The 13,180-nt window shown below is 46.1% G+C and overlaps 1 protein-coding gene across 1 annotated transcript; it reads right to left on the bottom strand.

Annotated features, from left to right (window-relative positions):
- Positions 1–1,464: 1,464 nt before the first annotated feature.
- On the bottom strand, positions 1,465–3,337 carry LOC117771633. Its single transcript, XM_034602225.1, has 2 exons — positions 3,240–3,337; positions 1,465–2,631 (listed from the first exon to the last, which is right to left on the bottom strand). The coding sequence occupies exons 1-2, from the start codon at positions 3,240–3,242 to the stop codon at positions 1,465–1,467; spliced, it is 1,170 nt and encodes a 389-aa protein (XP_034458116.1). The 5' UTR covers positions 3,243–3,337.
- Positions 3,338–13,180: the final 9,843 nt, after the last annotated feature.

Here is a 13,180-nt window from a genome sequence, read left to right as displayed (position 1 = left end):
AATTTACTGCTACAGTTCCTGCCCTACCTGTTCTCATTTAAGAAAAAGCATCTCAGACACGGATGTCCCATCAGACCTAAGCAGGAGTATTATCCTACACCTCATACATCATGCTGTACGTGCAGAGATGTGTGCTAAGTCTGTGTGTTAGTACGCGCACTGCACAAGGGCCATAAGGTGGATGTAATAAACAATGGGAAACACTATAAAGTGCAGAGGATTGAGGCCGAGAGTACATCAGCATCAGAACAGATGAGATCAGAGAGAGAGAGAGAGAGAGAGAGAGAGAGAGAGAGAGAGAGAGAGAGAGAGAGAGAGAGAGAGAGAGAGAGAGAGAGAGAGGCAGGAAATGAATAGAGGATTACGGGAGATGTCATATACATGGACAGAAAATAGTGTCAAGCTAGTGTCAACACAACATGGCTAATAGCTTGAAAACACACAAACACACACATTAGGTGACATATTAATGAAAACCAAGATGTTAAAAAGATAGAATCAAGACCGATATAGCTCACTAATGTGCCTATGTTACGCCCCTAGAAAAGGGGAAAGGACAGAAATGAAACGGACACGGTGTTTGCTGGCTTCAAGTCCAAAGTGTAATGCATTAACAAATAGAGACATTGCATTTTCTGAATTTTACAGCAAATATCAAATACATCAGGAAAATCGGAACATGAAATATACAAAATAGAAAAATACATATGTGGCATCTCTGAATAAACAACATAATACACACACAAAACATTCACCCAACCAACAGTAACACCTCCACCATACAACACACACAGCGGCCCGGGCGCTGCCCGCACATCTGGGCCCTGCGCCGTCTGCGTGTGCCCACCCAGCAAGCATGGTGCATCGGGCCAGCTCCCTCATGTTCAAACTTTCTAAACCTACTTAGCAAAACCCCCTGTAAACAACTATCCCACCACCAGCGCTCTCCCCACGACCTATAACACACAGCACAAGCGTGCAGCCCCCACATTACAACACCTGTCCTTACCTAGAAAAGGGGAAAGGACAGAAATGAAACGGACACGGTGTTTGCTGGCTTCAAGTCCAAAGTGTAATGAACGAGCCGCCCCCCCTACTGTCCAAACCAGGAACCCCAGTGTGATAACAACCCAAAGACCAAAGCAACAGACCGCAGACATCACCGATAATTCAGCCCCTGCAAACAACACTAGAAAATGACACATCCACCACACACTCCCCTTCAACCCAGATGTCGTCCCGACATCATAGCCAACAGTAACATCAAATATCAATGTTTATAAGTAGTCAGCAAGGGCATATAATGCAACGGTTCCATTTTGAAATGGTCCACACATGTGGTCTACGTACAAACACTCTGCTTTGTAGAAAGTTCATCATCGCATGAAGCTTGTTGGAACACTCAGCTTTCTCAACAGTCCATGAATGCGTATAGTATATATATAAGTGAGCACTCTGCTTTCTTTAACAGTCCATGAGTGTATGTGGGGCGTGTGTATATATGCCTTCTCGGTGAGGAACAACAGGCTGGTAGCTAAACTGCTGCACCGGGGCCATCCACGTACCTGTTCCTTGCATTGCTCTGTAGGATCCTGGCGGGCACCAGTACCTGAAGTTGCTTTGGGGTCCAGCGCTGTTACAAACTGGATTGCCTAGCTGGTTATATGTGAAAATCCTCGGAGGTCGTCTCTCTCTCACCGGTCGCTGGAATCCTGTTTCAGTTTCTCTGTTATTTTCACTCGGAACAGGTGACGGCGGTGCTTGTATTCTCTCTCCCAAAGCAAGTTCTTCTTGAACTCTCTCCCCTTGGCCTAATGTCTCCTCTTCATTCAGCGCAACTCCTCTGTCCTGAGCCTCTTGCAGTTGGGGTATGTCCTGGTACTGATGCTGCACATTTTGTGAGGGCCTTGTGAGTTCCCCGTCAGCATCCTCTCTGTCTGTGATTACCTGCGGCTTCATCACAGGCCGAGGCTGAATCCTGGGCATATGATAGTACCCACAGTCATCGTCGTCACTATCATTATCCTCCTTTTCTTGGTGAGGTTCCTTCTTATCTCTGCTGGTCCGAGCTGTTATTTGTCTCTTTGATGTTGGAGGTTTAAGCTGGATCTCTAGCGGTAGGTGGTCACATGGCAACAGGAGATTACGGTGTAGTATCCTGCTTCCTCTCCCTTTACCTTGCTCCGGCAGTACTTCATATATGGGCATGTCTTTTCCCATTTGACGGATGACTTTATGAATGCAATCTTCCCAGTGGCTCCGAAGCTTTCCCGTCCCACCTCTGGGTGTCAGATTCCGAACGAGGACACGGTCACCCTCGTGCAGCACAGAACTCCTTACTTTACAGTCATAGTTTCTCTTGCTCCTCTCAGCGCATTTCTTTGCATTTCCTGCTGTAATCTCATATGCCTCTTGCATCTGTTGTTTCCATCTTCTCATATATTCCTGATGATCAGCAGTTCCTGTCTCAGGAGTCAAACCAAACATTAAGTCAACAGGTAGCCTCGGTGACCTCCCAAATAGGAGATAGAATGGGGAGAATCCGGTAACTTCACAGCGCGTGCTGTTATATGCATAAATGAGCTTAGGTAGTGACTCTTTCCAATTTGACTTCTGCTTTTCAGTTAGCGTCTTCAACATTTGCAGCAGTGTTCTGTTTAAGCGTTCGACTTGACCATTCCCTTCTGGGTGGTACGGTGTGGTTCTTGAACCCGTCACTCCACAGTTCTTCTGCAGCTGTGCAAATAACTGATTTTCAAATTCGCCTCCCTGATCATGATGGATTCTCAAAGGAAATCCAAACTTCAGTGCATAATCATTAAACACCTTATCTGCAACTGTCTTGGCGGATTTAGAGGTTGTAGCATAAGCTTGTGCAAATCGTGTAAAATGATCAACTATCACCAATATGTATTCATAACCCCCTGTACATTTGTCTAAGTGTAGGAAGTCAATGGATATCAATTCAAATGGCTGTGTCGTGACGATGGGGGTGAGAGGGGCTCTAGTCTCTCTAGAGGGCTTCTTCTGTTTGAGGCATGTACAAATCTGAGACACGTAATGCTCTATCTCTTGCTGCATGCGTGGCCAGAAGAAACGATCTCGAATGAGGGATGTTGTTCGTTCCATACCTTGGTGTCCCATTTCATTGTGAAGTTGTCTCAGAACTGTTGCCTTGTACTTCTCTGGTAGCACCAGTTGTGTTCTGTTGGCAGTCTTTCGGTGAAGTATACCGTCTCCATCTAGGCTGAGTTTCTCCCAATCCCGGAGTAAACACTTACTCTGAGCACTGAATAATTTCAGTTCCTGCCCCACCGGCCTCTTATCTAACTGTCTAGCGTGTACAACAGGGCCAACGTTCTGATCATCTTTCTGGGCTTGACGTATAGCTGATCTAGAGAAAAGCATAGGTGCCCCCACATCTCTCTCTGCACTCTCGATAGCCCTCGTGAACCACACTGTGTTTGCATCTATTGTTTCCACTGCTTGCACTGTTGCTTGTATCAAAGGAGAAGACATTTCCTCTGTACATTATTCTATCATTGTTCCTATTTCACAGGGCATTCTTGAAAGACTATCAGCATCACAGTTCTCTTTTCCCGGACGATATCTGATAGTTAAGTGAAAATCTGCTAGTTCACCAACCCACCTATATCCTGTGGCGTTGAGTTTGGCTGTCGACAATACATAGGTAAGCGGGTTGTTATCCGTGTACACCGTGCACGGTGAACTAATCAAATAATCTCGAAAACGTTCAGTAACAGCCCACTTCAACGCTAAAAATTCTAATTTACCTGAATGAAGATGGTAATTCTTCTCAGCTTTGGTCAGTGTGCGGGATGCATACGCTATAACACGTAGCTGTCCCTCCTGTTCTTGATACAACACTGCCCCTAGGCCTTGATTTGAAGCATCTGTGTGCATGATGAAGGATTTGTGGAAGTCCGGAAATCCAAGTATAGGCGGCTCCACCAGACAGTCGATCAGTTTTTCCAGTATCTGCTGGTGCTTGTCAGTCCATGTAATCGGCTTGTGTGAAGGTGTCCCTTTGTTTTTTCCTTTCACATTCCTTGTCCTTGCATAGCTGGTTTTTGGTTTAGCTGCCTCAGGGTCTGATTCGAGTAGAGCATACAGGGGTCCCGCTATTCGAGAGAAGTCCCGAATGTACTGTCGGTAGTAGCTCAGTAGTCCCATGACTGCCCTCACCTCTCCTACAGTTCGTGGCTTCTTCTCCTTTAAAGCTCTCACAGCCAGAGTATCAGCCGGGTCCATTTTACTGCCCTCAGCAGACACCATCCGCCCGAGGTATCGGACCTCACGCCTGAACACTTCACACTTACTAGGCTTCAGCTTTATCCCATACTGCCGTAGTCGCTGTAGTACTGTCCTCACATCCTCTACATGGTCGTCAAATGATTTGCTAAAGACCAGAGTGTCATCTAAATATGGAATACAGATCTCATCTCTCAATCCTGCCAAACATTCCTCCATGCAACGCTGGAAGGCAGCTGGGGCGTTCATTAGGCCAAAGGGGATCCTGATCCATTCATAGAGGCCCCAGGGAGTTACAAAAGCAGTCACAGGTCTGCTCTCTTTGGCCATGAAACCCTGGTGATAGGCTTTACCTTGGTCTAGCAGTGAGAACCAGGAGTTTCCTCCAAGACCATCCATGATATTGTGGTGTATTTAGTTAACATGGATCATTTTGACACGTGTGTAAAACATAATGACAGGTTTACAGCTAGCGGCGCCTGGTTTCTGGACTCTCAGACTCCCTAAGTGCTATTACAATATGTTACTTGTTAGTTATCTCTTCCTGAGAATGCTCTTTGACCTGTTAGATGGAGAGGTTCCCATCTTCAAGTAAGAAGCATGTTTTGAATTAGATGCCCCTATGTATGATGTCATTTTATCTCAAGTTTTGGGCGTAAACAAGTTCCCTATATGAATGCTTGTCCGGCACCGGCGACTGAGACTTCTGAATTGGCCGAGAACGTCTCCGGGTGTGCCGGTACCCGTCCTGACCTGTAACTTCTGTGTAATAAACCTTATTATACAAGCAAGAACGGTGTCCGCGGAGATTCCTTCATCATCATCTTCAACATCACTGCTGCTTAAATATACGACAATATCTTGCACTCTGGGAATAGGCTGGCGGTCCGGGAGCGCTTTTTTGTTCACCTCACGGAAGTCACACAGAGTCTTAAACTCCCATCTTTTTTCCGAACACAGACGACTGGTGATGCATATGGTGAATTTGACTTCTGAACCCAGCCCTGTGCGATGAGATCATGCAAATAGTCTTTCATTTCCCGGTACAATGGCTTAGGCACTGAAAGGTAGGTCTTTGCAACAGGTTCTGTGTCTTTCAGTGATATTCTGAGTTGCAGTTTTTCTATGCAGCCAATGTCGTCATCCGTTCGTGAAAAGGAGGCAGACTCCTCCCTTAACATCTGGTGAGCTCTTGCTCGCTCTGGCTCACTAAGGTGGCTCAGATTCACAGGTGGGTCCCATACATCGTCAGCAGCTTGGTTACTTTCCACTTTCATGTGATCCCTCATGTGAGGGGCAGGGCTGGATCCTTCTAGTATGGAGGCTGGGTAAACTGCCTGAATGGGCTGGACAGTGCCAATCACAGTTCTCCCTGCCAACACTATGTCATGGTCTGTGGGGTTCTGCACAGACTGTGGGGTGTGGTCTGTGGGGTCCCCCGCTGTTGACAACCGAAACATCTCCTCATACGTCCACGGTTTGGTGGAGGAAAACTGCGCTGTGGGGCAAACCGTTGCTGATACTGGGCAGTCTCCCCTCGTCCAAAACCAGGAGTGGACCAGTATCCTTGTGGCGGTTCCTGCATCTGCTGGCCCGGAAATTGCTGAACTGATGTGCCCTCTGCCCCACCTGCTGGTGGATATTGTCTAGGTGTGTACTGAGGCTGCTGCATAGACTCTCTGATTTGAGACACTTCAGCTTTGAGATCTTTCAGTACAGCCATCTCAGACCTCATCTCTTCAAGCTGGGAGAGTACCATTGGGGGAATTTTATCTGAGCTTTGTTGGGCAGACAATTTTTCTTCCTTCTCAACAGGAGTATCTTTGGACTGGGCTGAATGAATCATGACAGGACGTTGTTGTCCTATTAATTTTCTTTTACTCTGTCTCTCAGCCTCACAGGCACAAGCTGCATTCATCCGCTCAAGTAACAACTCATCTGAGATGTCAGTCTGTTCAAGATATGGCTGGAGATCACGTTTCACGTTATCACTCTGTAGGCCAGTTAACACAGTGTGCAGGAACATGTTCTGTACTAAGCTTGGGTCATATTTAAGGCCTGACTCTGCTTCCTGCGAGGCAAACAAAATCTTCTGTCTCAGGTCGAAGGTTCGGATAAGGAAGTTCTGTGGGGTTTCTTTGATGCCCTGCACCTCAGAGGTGAGCTGTTTATAGAGCTCGGTTTATAGAGCTCTTCTCCTGGTAGTGAGACCGAAGTATACGTCTCAATGTGGGCAATGTCAGGTTAATTTTCCCTTCCAAATAGCTGCGGAGTTGCATACCAGGAGAAATTGCTCTTATCACTGCATCGACAATCTCGAGTTCTGGAAACCCTTTACCTAGGCCATGTTCAATTTGACGGGCTAAACTTGAAAATGTAAGCTTATCTTTTTGTCCTGGTTCACCGATTTGGCCAGATATTTTTAAATCCTTGTGCCATGGGGGAGGTGCAGGACTGCTCTGTGCTGTGTTGTTGCTGGAAAACATTTTTTTTGTTTCTTTGTCCACTTGCTTATCTTTCTCACTTGGTTTCTGTATCTTTTCTAACTGGAGCTGCAAGGCCTCGATCTCGTTCAATATCTTTTCCCGTTCCTGATCCTTCCTAATCTGTTCCTCATTCACAGCTTCTCCCTGTGAATTTACTTGTTCTTGTGTGTCACTTGAGGCAACTACCTGGAGCTCAGACATTTTATCCTGAAGATGGAGTAGAACAGACATTCCCTCGTCCTCCAGCTCTCCGAGCTCCTCCCTCTGTATGTGGTTCGAAATGAGTGTCATGAGAGCTGTTCGACTCTTGCCAGTTACAAACTCAAACTCTGCTCCCTGCGATGATTAGGAAGTCACATAATGCCACCAGAATATCTCTGGGAAGTACACACAGTTCTCTGATTATCCCCAGCTGTAGCTGTTCCATCTCTGAAGAACTCATCTTTCTAGCAGAGCGTGGGGATGAACGTTGACATGTGGTCCCTTTTAACTCTTTATAGAGGTAGGTTGGTAGCAGCTCTCCTGGTATTTAATAACACCTCAGATAACATGTACTCCGTCCTCAGGTTGTCAGGATTCCACTGTAGACACTTCACCACCTGCTCTTGATGTCTGTGTAGTTTATAGAGGGCGGCGTGATGGTTGGGGACATCTACTTCCTGTAGAAGCTGATCCAGACCGTACACATATCCCAGCGGTGCCTCCAACTGTTACGCCCCTAGAAAAGGGGAAAGGACAGAAATGAAACGGACACGGTGTTTGCTGGCTTCAAGTCCAAAGTGCAATGCATTAACAAATAGAGACATTGCATTTTCTGAATTTTACAGCAAATATCAAATACATCAGGAAAATCGGAACATGAAATATACAAAATAGAAAAATACATATGTGGCATCTCTGAATAAACAACATAATACACACATTGACAACATTCACCCAACCAACAGTAACACCTCCACCATACAACACACACAGCGGCCCGGGCGCTGCCCGCACATCTGGGCCCTGCGCCGTCTGCATGTGCCCACCCAGCAAGCATGGTGCATCGGGCCAGCTCCCTCATGTTCAAACTTTCTAAACCTACTTAGCAAAACCCCCTGTAAACAACTATCCCACCACCAGCGCTCTCCCCACGACCTATAACACACAGCACAAGCGTGCAGCCCCCACATTACAACACCTGTCCTTACCTAGAAAAGGGGAAAGGACAGAAATGAAACGGACACGGTGTTTGCTGGCTTCAAGTCCAAAGTGTAATGAACGAGCCGCCCCCCCTACTGTCCAAACCAGGAACCCCAGTGTGATAACAACCCAAAGACCAAAGCAACAGACCGCAGACATCACCGATAATTCAGCCCCTGCAAACAACACTAGAAAATGACACATCCACCACACCTAAATATGTGTGTCTGTGTGAATTCACATCGGTGTCCCAGTTGTGTCTTCATGGAGATAAGAGACGGCAACAAGCCGGCAGATGAAAAAAGTGAATGATGGATACAGAGGCAGGAGGAGGGATGAAAGAGATAGAGAGTCAGATGTGAGAAGGAGGAGCAACAACAAACAGAAAGGGGAAATCCTTGTTAAGAAAGCATTCCAGGGAGGTGGAGGTGGTAAACTGACCCACAAAACCTGGGATAAACCTCTCTCAGAAGGCCTCAGAGAAGAAGCCATTCAGAGTATGTGCAGCTTGGACAGAATAGATTCCAAAGGATCCTCACACCAGCTGACTGGGAAGGTAAACCATGGGGGATCACATTCTCAGATGGAAGTGACAAAACCTATGGAGCTGTGATGTATTTGAGGTGGGAGACAAGTCAAGGAATTGAAGTCCGATTTGTTGAATCAAAAGCCAAGCTTACACCACTGGATCAAAAGGGAGAAGCAGTCAAAGCTGAGATCTGTGGAGCTGTCTTTGCAGCCAGGATCAGGAAATATGTTGAAAAGCATGGAAGAATGGAGATCGAGAGATGGTTCCATCTAGTTGACAGTCAAACAGTTCTGGGGGCCATTCAAAGAGAAAGCTATGGTACTAGACCTTCTTCGCAAATAGAGTGGGCGAGATCCAGAAGGCTGGACCACTGCAAGACTGGTGGTGGATACCGGGAAATCTGAACATTGCTGACATCATTACAAGAGGCGGCACTCCTGAAGATCTAAAGGAGAATTCCACATGGCAGAATGGACCGGACTTCTTGAAGTGGCCGATAGAGGAGTGGCCTAAAAAGTCTGCTGGAGAGGTTGCAGCTCATGCCAGGGAGAGTGTAAACAAACTCCAGAGGAAGGCATTCACAGCTGTATTGACAAGAGCTCAAGCAAAAATGGGCCAGAAAAGGAAATCCTGCAGGCCCCGCAGGAGAGCCAAAAAAGTGAAATTCAAGAGGAAAAAACTGCATCAAACCCAACTTCTCTTCTTCCAAGAAGGAAACCTGCTGGCTGGGTAATCAAAAATCTTGTGGAAGTGAGGAAGTTCAGTAGCTTGTCCAAACTGGTCAAGGTCATTGGCTGGGTGTGGCGAGCTGCACATAAGTGGCTGGAGAAGAAGGGCCAGCCCAGAGGTCAGTCAAAGTGGGAGGCAATGTCACTCAAGGAAAAGACCAAGGGAGCTGTGCTGACTGTGGAAGAACGTGAGGATGCACTCAGAGACCTCTTTCTCGCAGCTCAGGAAGGTGTAACTTTTCCAGACACGACTCTAAGCAGATTGGCAGTGTACAAAGATTAGGACTCTGGACTTATTGTTTGTGGAGGTAGGATTCAGATGTTTGATGATGACAAGACTGCAGTGCCAATTTTACCATATGAAGCATGGGTGTCTACATTGTTGGCACAAGAAGCCCACAACTCAAACCATGAGGGAGTGGCGGGGACCCTTCTCGGAACGAGGAAAAAAGCCTGGAAACTACATGCCAAGAAAATTGTAGACAGCTGTGTGCTCTGCAGGAGAAACAAGGCAAGGCAGTGTCAACAAATCATGAGTGAACTTCCACCAGAGCGAACAGGCACAGCTGCACCATTTGAATTCACAACCATAGACCTGTCCGGCCCTTATGAAGTGAGGGATGAAGTAAAGAAAAGAGTCAGACGCAAAGTGTGGGGAATTGTGTTCTGTTGCATGGCCTCCAGAGCCATACACACTGATGTGGTGAGTGACCAGTCATCTGAAGGATTTCTGCTGGCTTACCAGAGGTTCACTTCACTGAGGGGATACCCCAGGAAACTGTGGTCAGACCCTGGCACTAACAAATTTCTGGACCAACTGAACAGGTCTGAGCTTGAAGAAAACGCTGCCAAGCATGGAACGGAGTGGTCTTGGCGGATCCACCCTGCTGACTCTCCCCATAGGAATTGGGCAGCTGAGGCAGCTGTCAAGATCGTGAAGCCTTGAGCAATCTTGGTGGAGATGGAGGTTTCACCTGGGGGGAATTCCAAACATTTCTCTTCATGGCAGCCAACCTCGCAAATAAGAGACCCATCGATGCCTGAACTCAAAGCAGGAGTATATTACCCCAAATTCTTTGTTGCTAGGACGGGCCAGTCCAAAGGGTGACCCAGGAGACTTCAATTTTGATGGCTACCCATACAAAAGACTCCAAAGTATTCAAGGAGAGGTCAGCAAATTCTGGAAGAAGTAGTGCCAGTTGGCTGGTCCTAATCTGTTTATAAGAAACAAGTGGCACACCAAGGAGCGAAATGTTGCAGGAGGAGATTTGGTATGGCTGGCTGACCAAAATGCCCAATACAAGTTGGCTAGAGTGCTCAGTGTCAACGCTGATAGGAAAGGCATTGAAAGGGATGTACATGTGATAACCTTTCCCAGCTACCCCGTCCCAGTCACGAAGCCAACCAGAGGAGAGATCACAAAAACAAACAAGGAAGGAACCAAGAGGCTCTTAACAAAAATCCCTGCGACAATTCTGCATAGGGATGTCAGATGCCTAGTTCTACCTATTGAAGAACAACCAGAGGCTTGAAGGACTGGTGTGACCTCCCTGGGTTTAAAAAACCAGGAGTGGGAGGTGTTGAGGTAAAAAGATGGAACTCTCCAAACTCTCCATTTTCAAGGTTCATTTCAGTTCCTCATCACATCAGCTCACTTTACTTTGCCTAAAAGACTGCAAGTCCCATAATGCACCACCAGCAGACAAGTGCAGTCGTCTCATTACTCATTACGACTTAAGTTGGAACACCTGCAAATGGAAGGTCACTCTCAGCAAACAGCAGAGAGAGAGAGGCAAGCAAGGATTCAACTCATGGTACAACCAAAGAAGCCACTGGTGCTGTGACAAGACTTTTATTTTGATGATTATTTAATATTGGAAGTGCTGCTATAGTCATTGATGTTAGGATGTCTTGTTTGAGGAATTGTAAAATAATAACCAAGCAGCACACAGCAAACAGGCAGCAGGCATATCAGTTTGCTGCATGCATATAAGTTTGGCTTTTTGTTTGAGTGTACTTAGTTTTTTTTTCAATTTATATTGATGTTTGAATACTGTTTGCATTCATTTAAACAGTCCTTCATTCATTAGTTGGGACTGTTTCAGCAATTCCACCTGTTATAATCCTTGGTACTTATTTCCTTCATTTTGACCTAGGTACACTGTAAAAAACATATATTTACTTTATTCGTTGGATTGAAATTGTTTGAAATATATTTGCATATTTGTATAACTTCTTCTTTTTGTGTTTTGAAGGTTTTCAACCTGATGGACCAACCAGTCAACAACAAACAAATAAGGAAAAATAAATATTGAGCTCTGTTGGAAAGAGTTGTCCCATGCGCCCTTTGGGGTTCATGTACCAGGCTATTTAAAGTTGGGCAAGACTTGAACAGAAAACCTAAGAACTTGACAGTGGTATTAAAGAAGCTCACTTCAACTTATGCCGTTTTTTTGTTTTGGGTGACTAATTCAGAGCTAAAAGTGTCTGTGTGAAAACATTTATTTTGTTGTATAAATTTGACGATTTGGGGGAATTGCCATTTGAAATGTTATGTGTTGACAGATGTGCAATGTATATATAAAATACATTTTACCTTTTTATTTCAATTATTATGTGAGATGACTAATTACTATCCCTTCATGAATATAATTATATTTTAATAAAGAGGAGAAACTCCCCGGAGACAGATAAAAGCCAAAGCAGCACAGCTACAATATTCTAACTTAACTCCAAATGCTATTTCCTAACTTTCCTTAGACTCTCCTTCCTCCTAAATGCTCACATTATTTTAACCCTACAGCTCATGGTTGCACATTAACCCTGTTAAAAGTTTCTGTGAAAAGTGCACTCAAGGGCGAAAAACCTGATCTGGTGTAAAGCAGTGTCACTTCAAAGAAGTAAATTATTTGAAAACGAATCTCACTTGCATAGTTATACCTATATTCACAAAGCCCTGCAGTTTTTTTTGTTGCTGTTTTTGCAAACTTTCTAATGAACCAAATAACCATCCGTTTTTATTTTGTGGCTTATATTCTGGTGTGTAAACAGTCATCTGTGTGTGGCTCTTCTTCCGATCTGAACTGACTGACAGAAACACAAGTGCTGGGATGAGATAAGAGAACATTGTAAGGGATGAGCAGCTCTGTCAGGACTCCTCACTTCCTCTTACTCTGACTTAAGTTGACTTGCTCAGTGGAAACTAAGACTTGTTGCTGTCAGCAGTAGTGGGAAAGTGTCATCCTCTGTCTTTTTGCACTGTAGTTTGTATTTTATCAAGATGATGATTAACACAGATAATGCACTGATATTAAACACATACCAGTGAAATGGAGGAGGTATCAGGGTCTTAAAAGCCTATATGTTACTGTGTATGTTGACCATGTTGACACTCAGACACACGGAGGACTGAGACTCTAGAAAAGACGGAGCTGTAAAGCTAGTCGCTTTAAGTTGAAGTTTATTTATGTTTGTTGAAGTGTGTTTGAGATAATAAAATGTTAAAACCCTGAATGGTTTGTCTCTGGCTGCTGTGGAGAGAGTCCCGTGGCATGGTCAACTGCCACACTGGTGCCCAACGTGGGGCTCCACGCAGCCAGAGACGCGAACCGGCAGGCGGAGCTGGTGCTGGTACGGATGGTGGAGGACCTTGTTGCCGCGTACCGGGGGGGCAGAGAGCGGAGAACAGACGGAATCCAGCGTCCCCTGCTCCTGCACTCAGGCTGGCGGTGAAGCCAGTGTTCCCTGCTCCTGTTTCCACGCCCCCTGCTCCAGTTCCTACCCCAAGGTCGGTGGAGAGGCCGACACCTGCAGCCCCTGCTGCTGGTCCCTCGTCGGCGGAGAGACCGACGCTTGCAGGTCCTGTACCTGTTGCCAGGACGCCCGTGCGGCGTCGCCCATCTGCCCGGCCTCCGGAGAGATGCTGCTCATGCCGACGCCCACCTGCTAGACCTCCGGAGAGCCTCAGTGGGTGGGCTGGCTTC

The sequence above is a fragment of the Hippoglossus hippoglossus genome, chromosome 1 (genome assembly GCF_009819705.1).
Source record: "Hippoglossus hippoglossus isolate fHipHip1 chromosome 1, fHipHip1.pri, whole genome shotgun sequence".
In the NCBI taxonomy this organism is placed as follows: Eukaryota; Metazoa; Chordata; class Actinopteri; order Pleuronectiformes; family Pleuronectidae; genus Hippoglossus; species Hippoglossus hippoglossus.
This window is presented reverse-complemented; position numbering and strand designations above follow the sequence as displayed.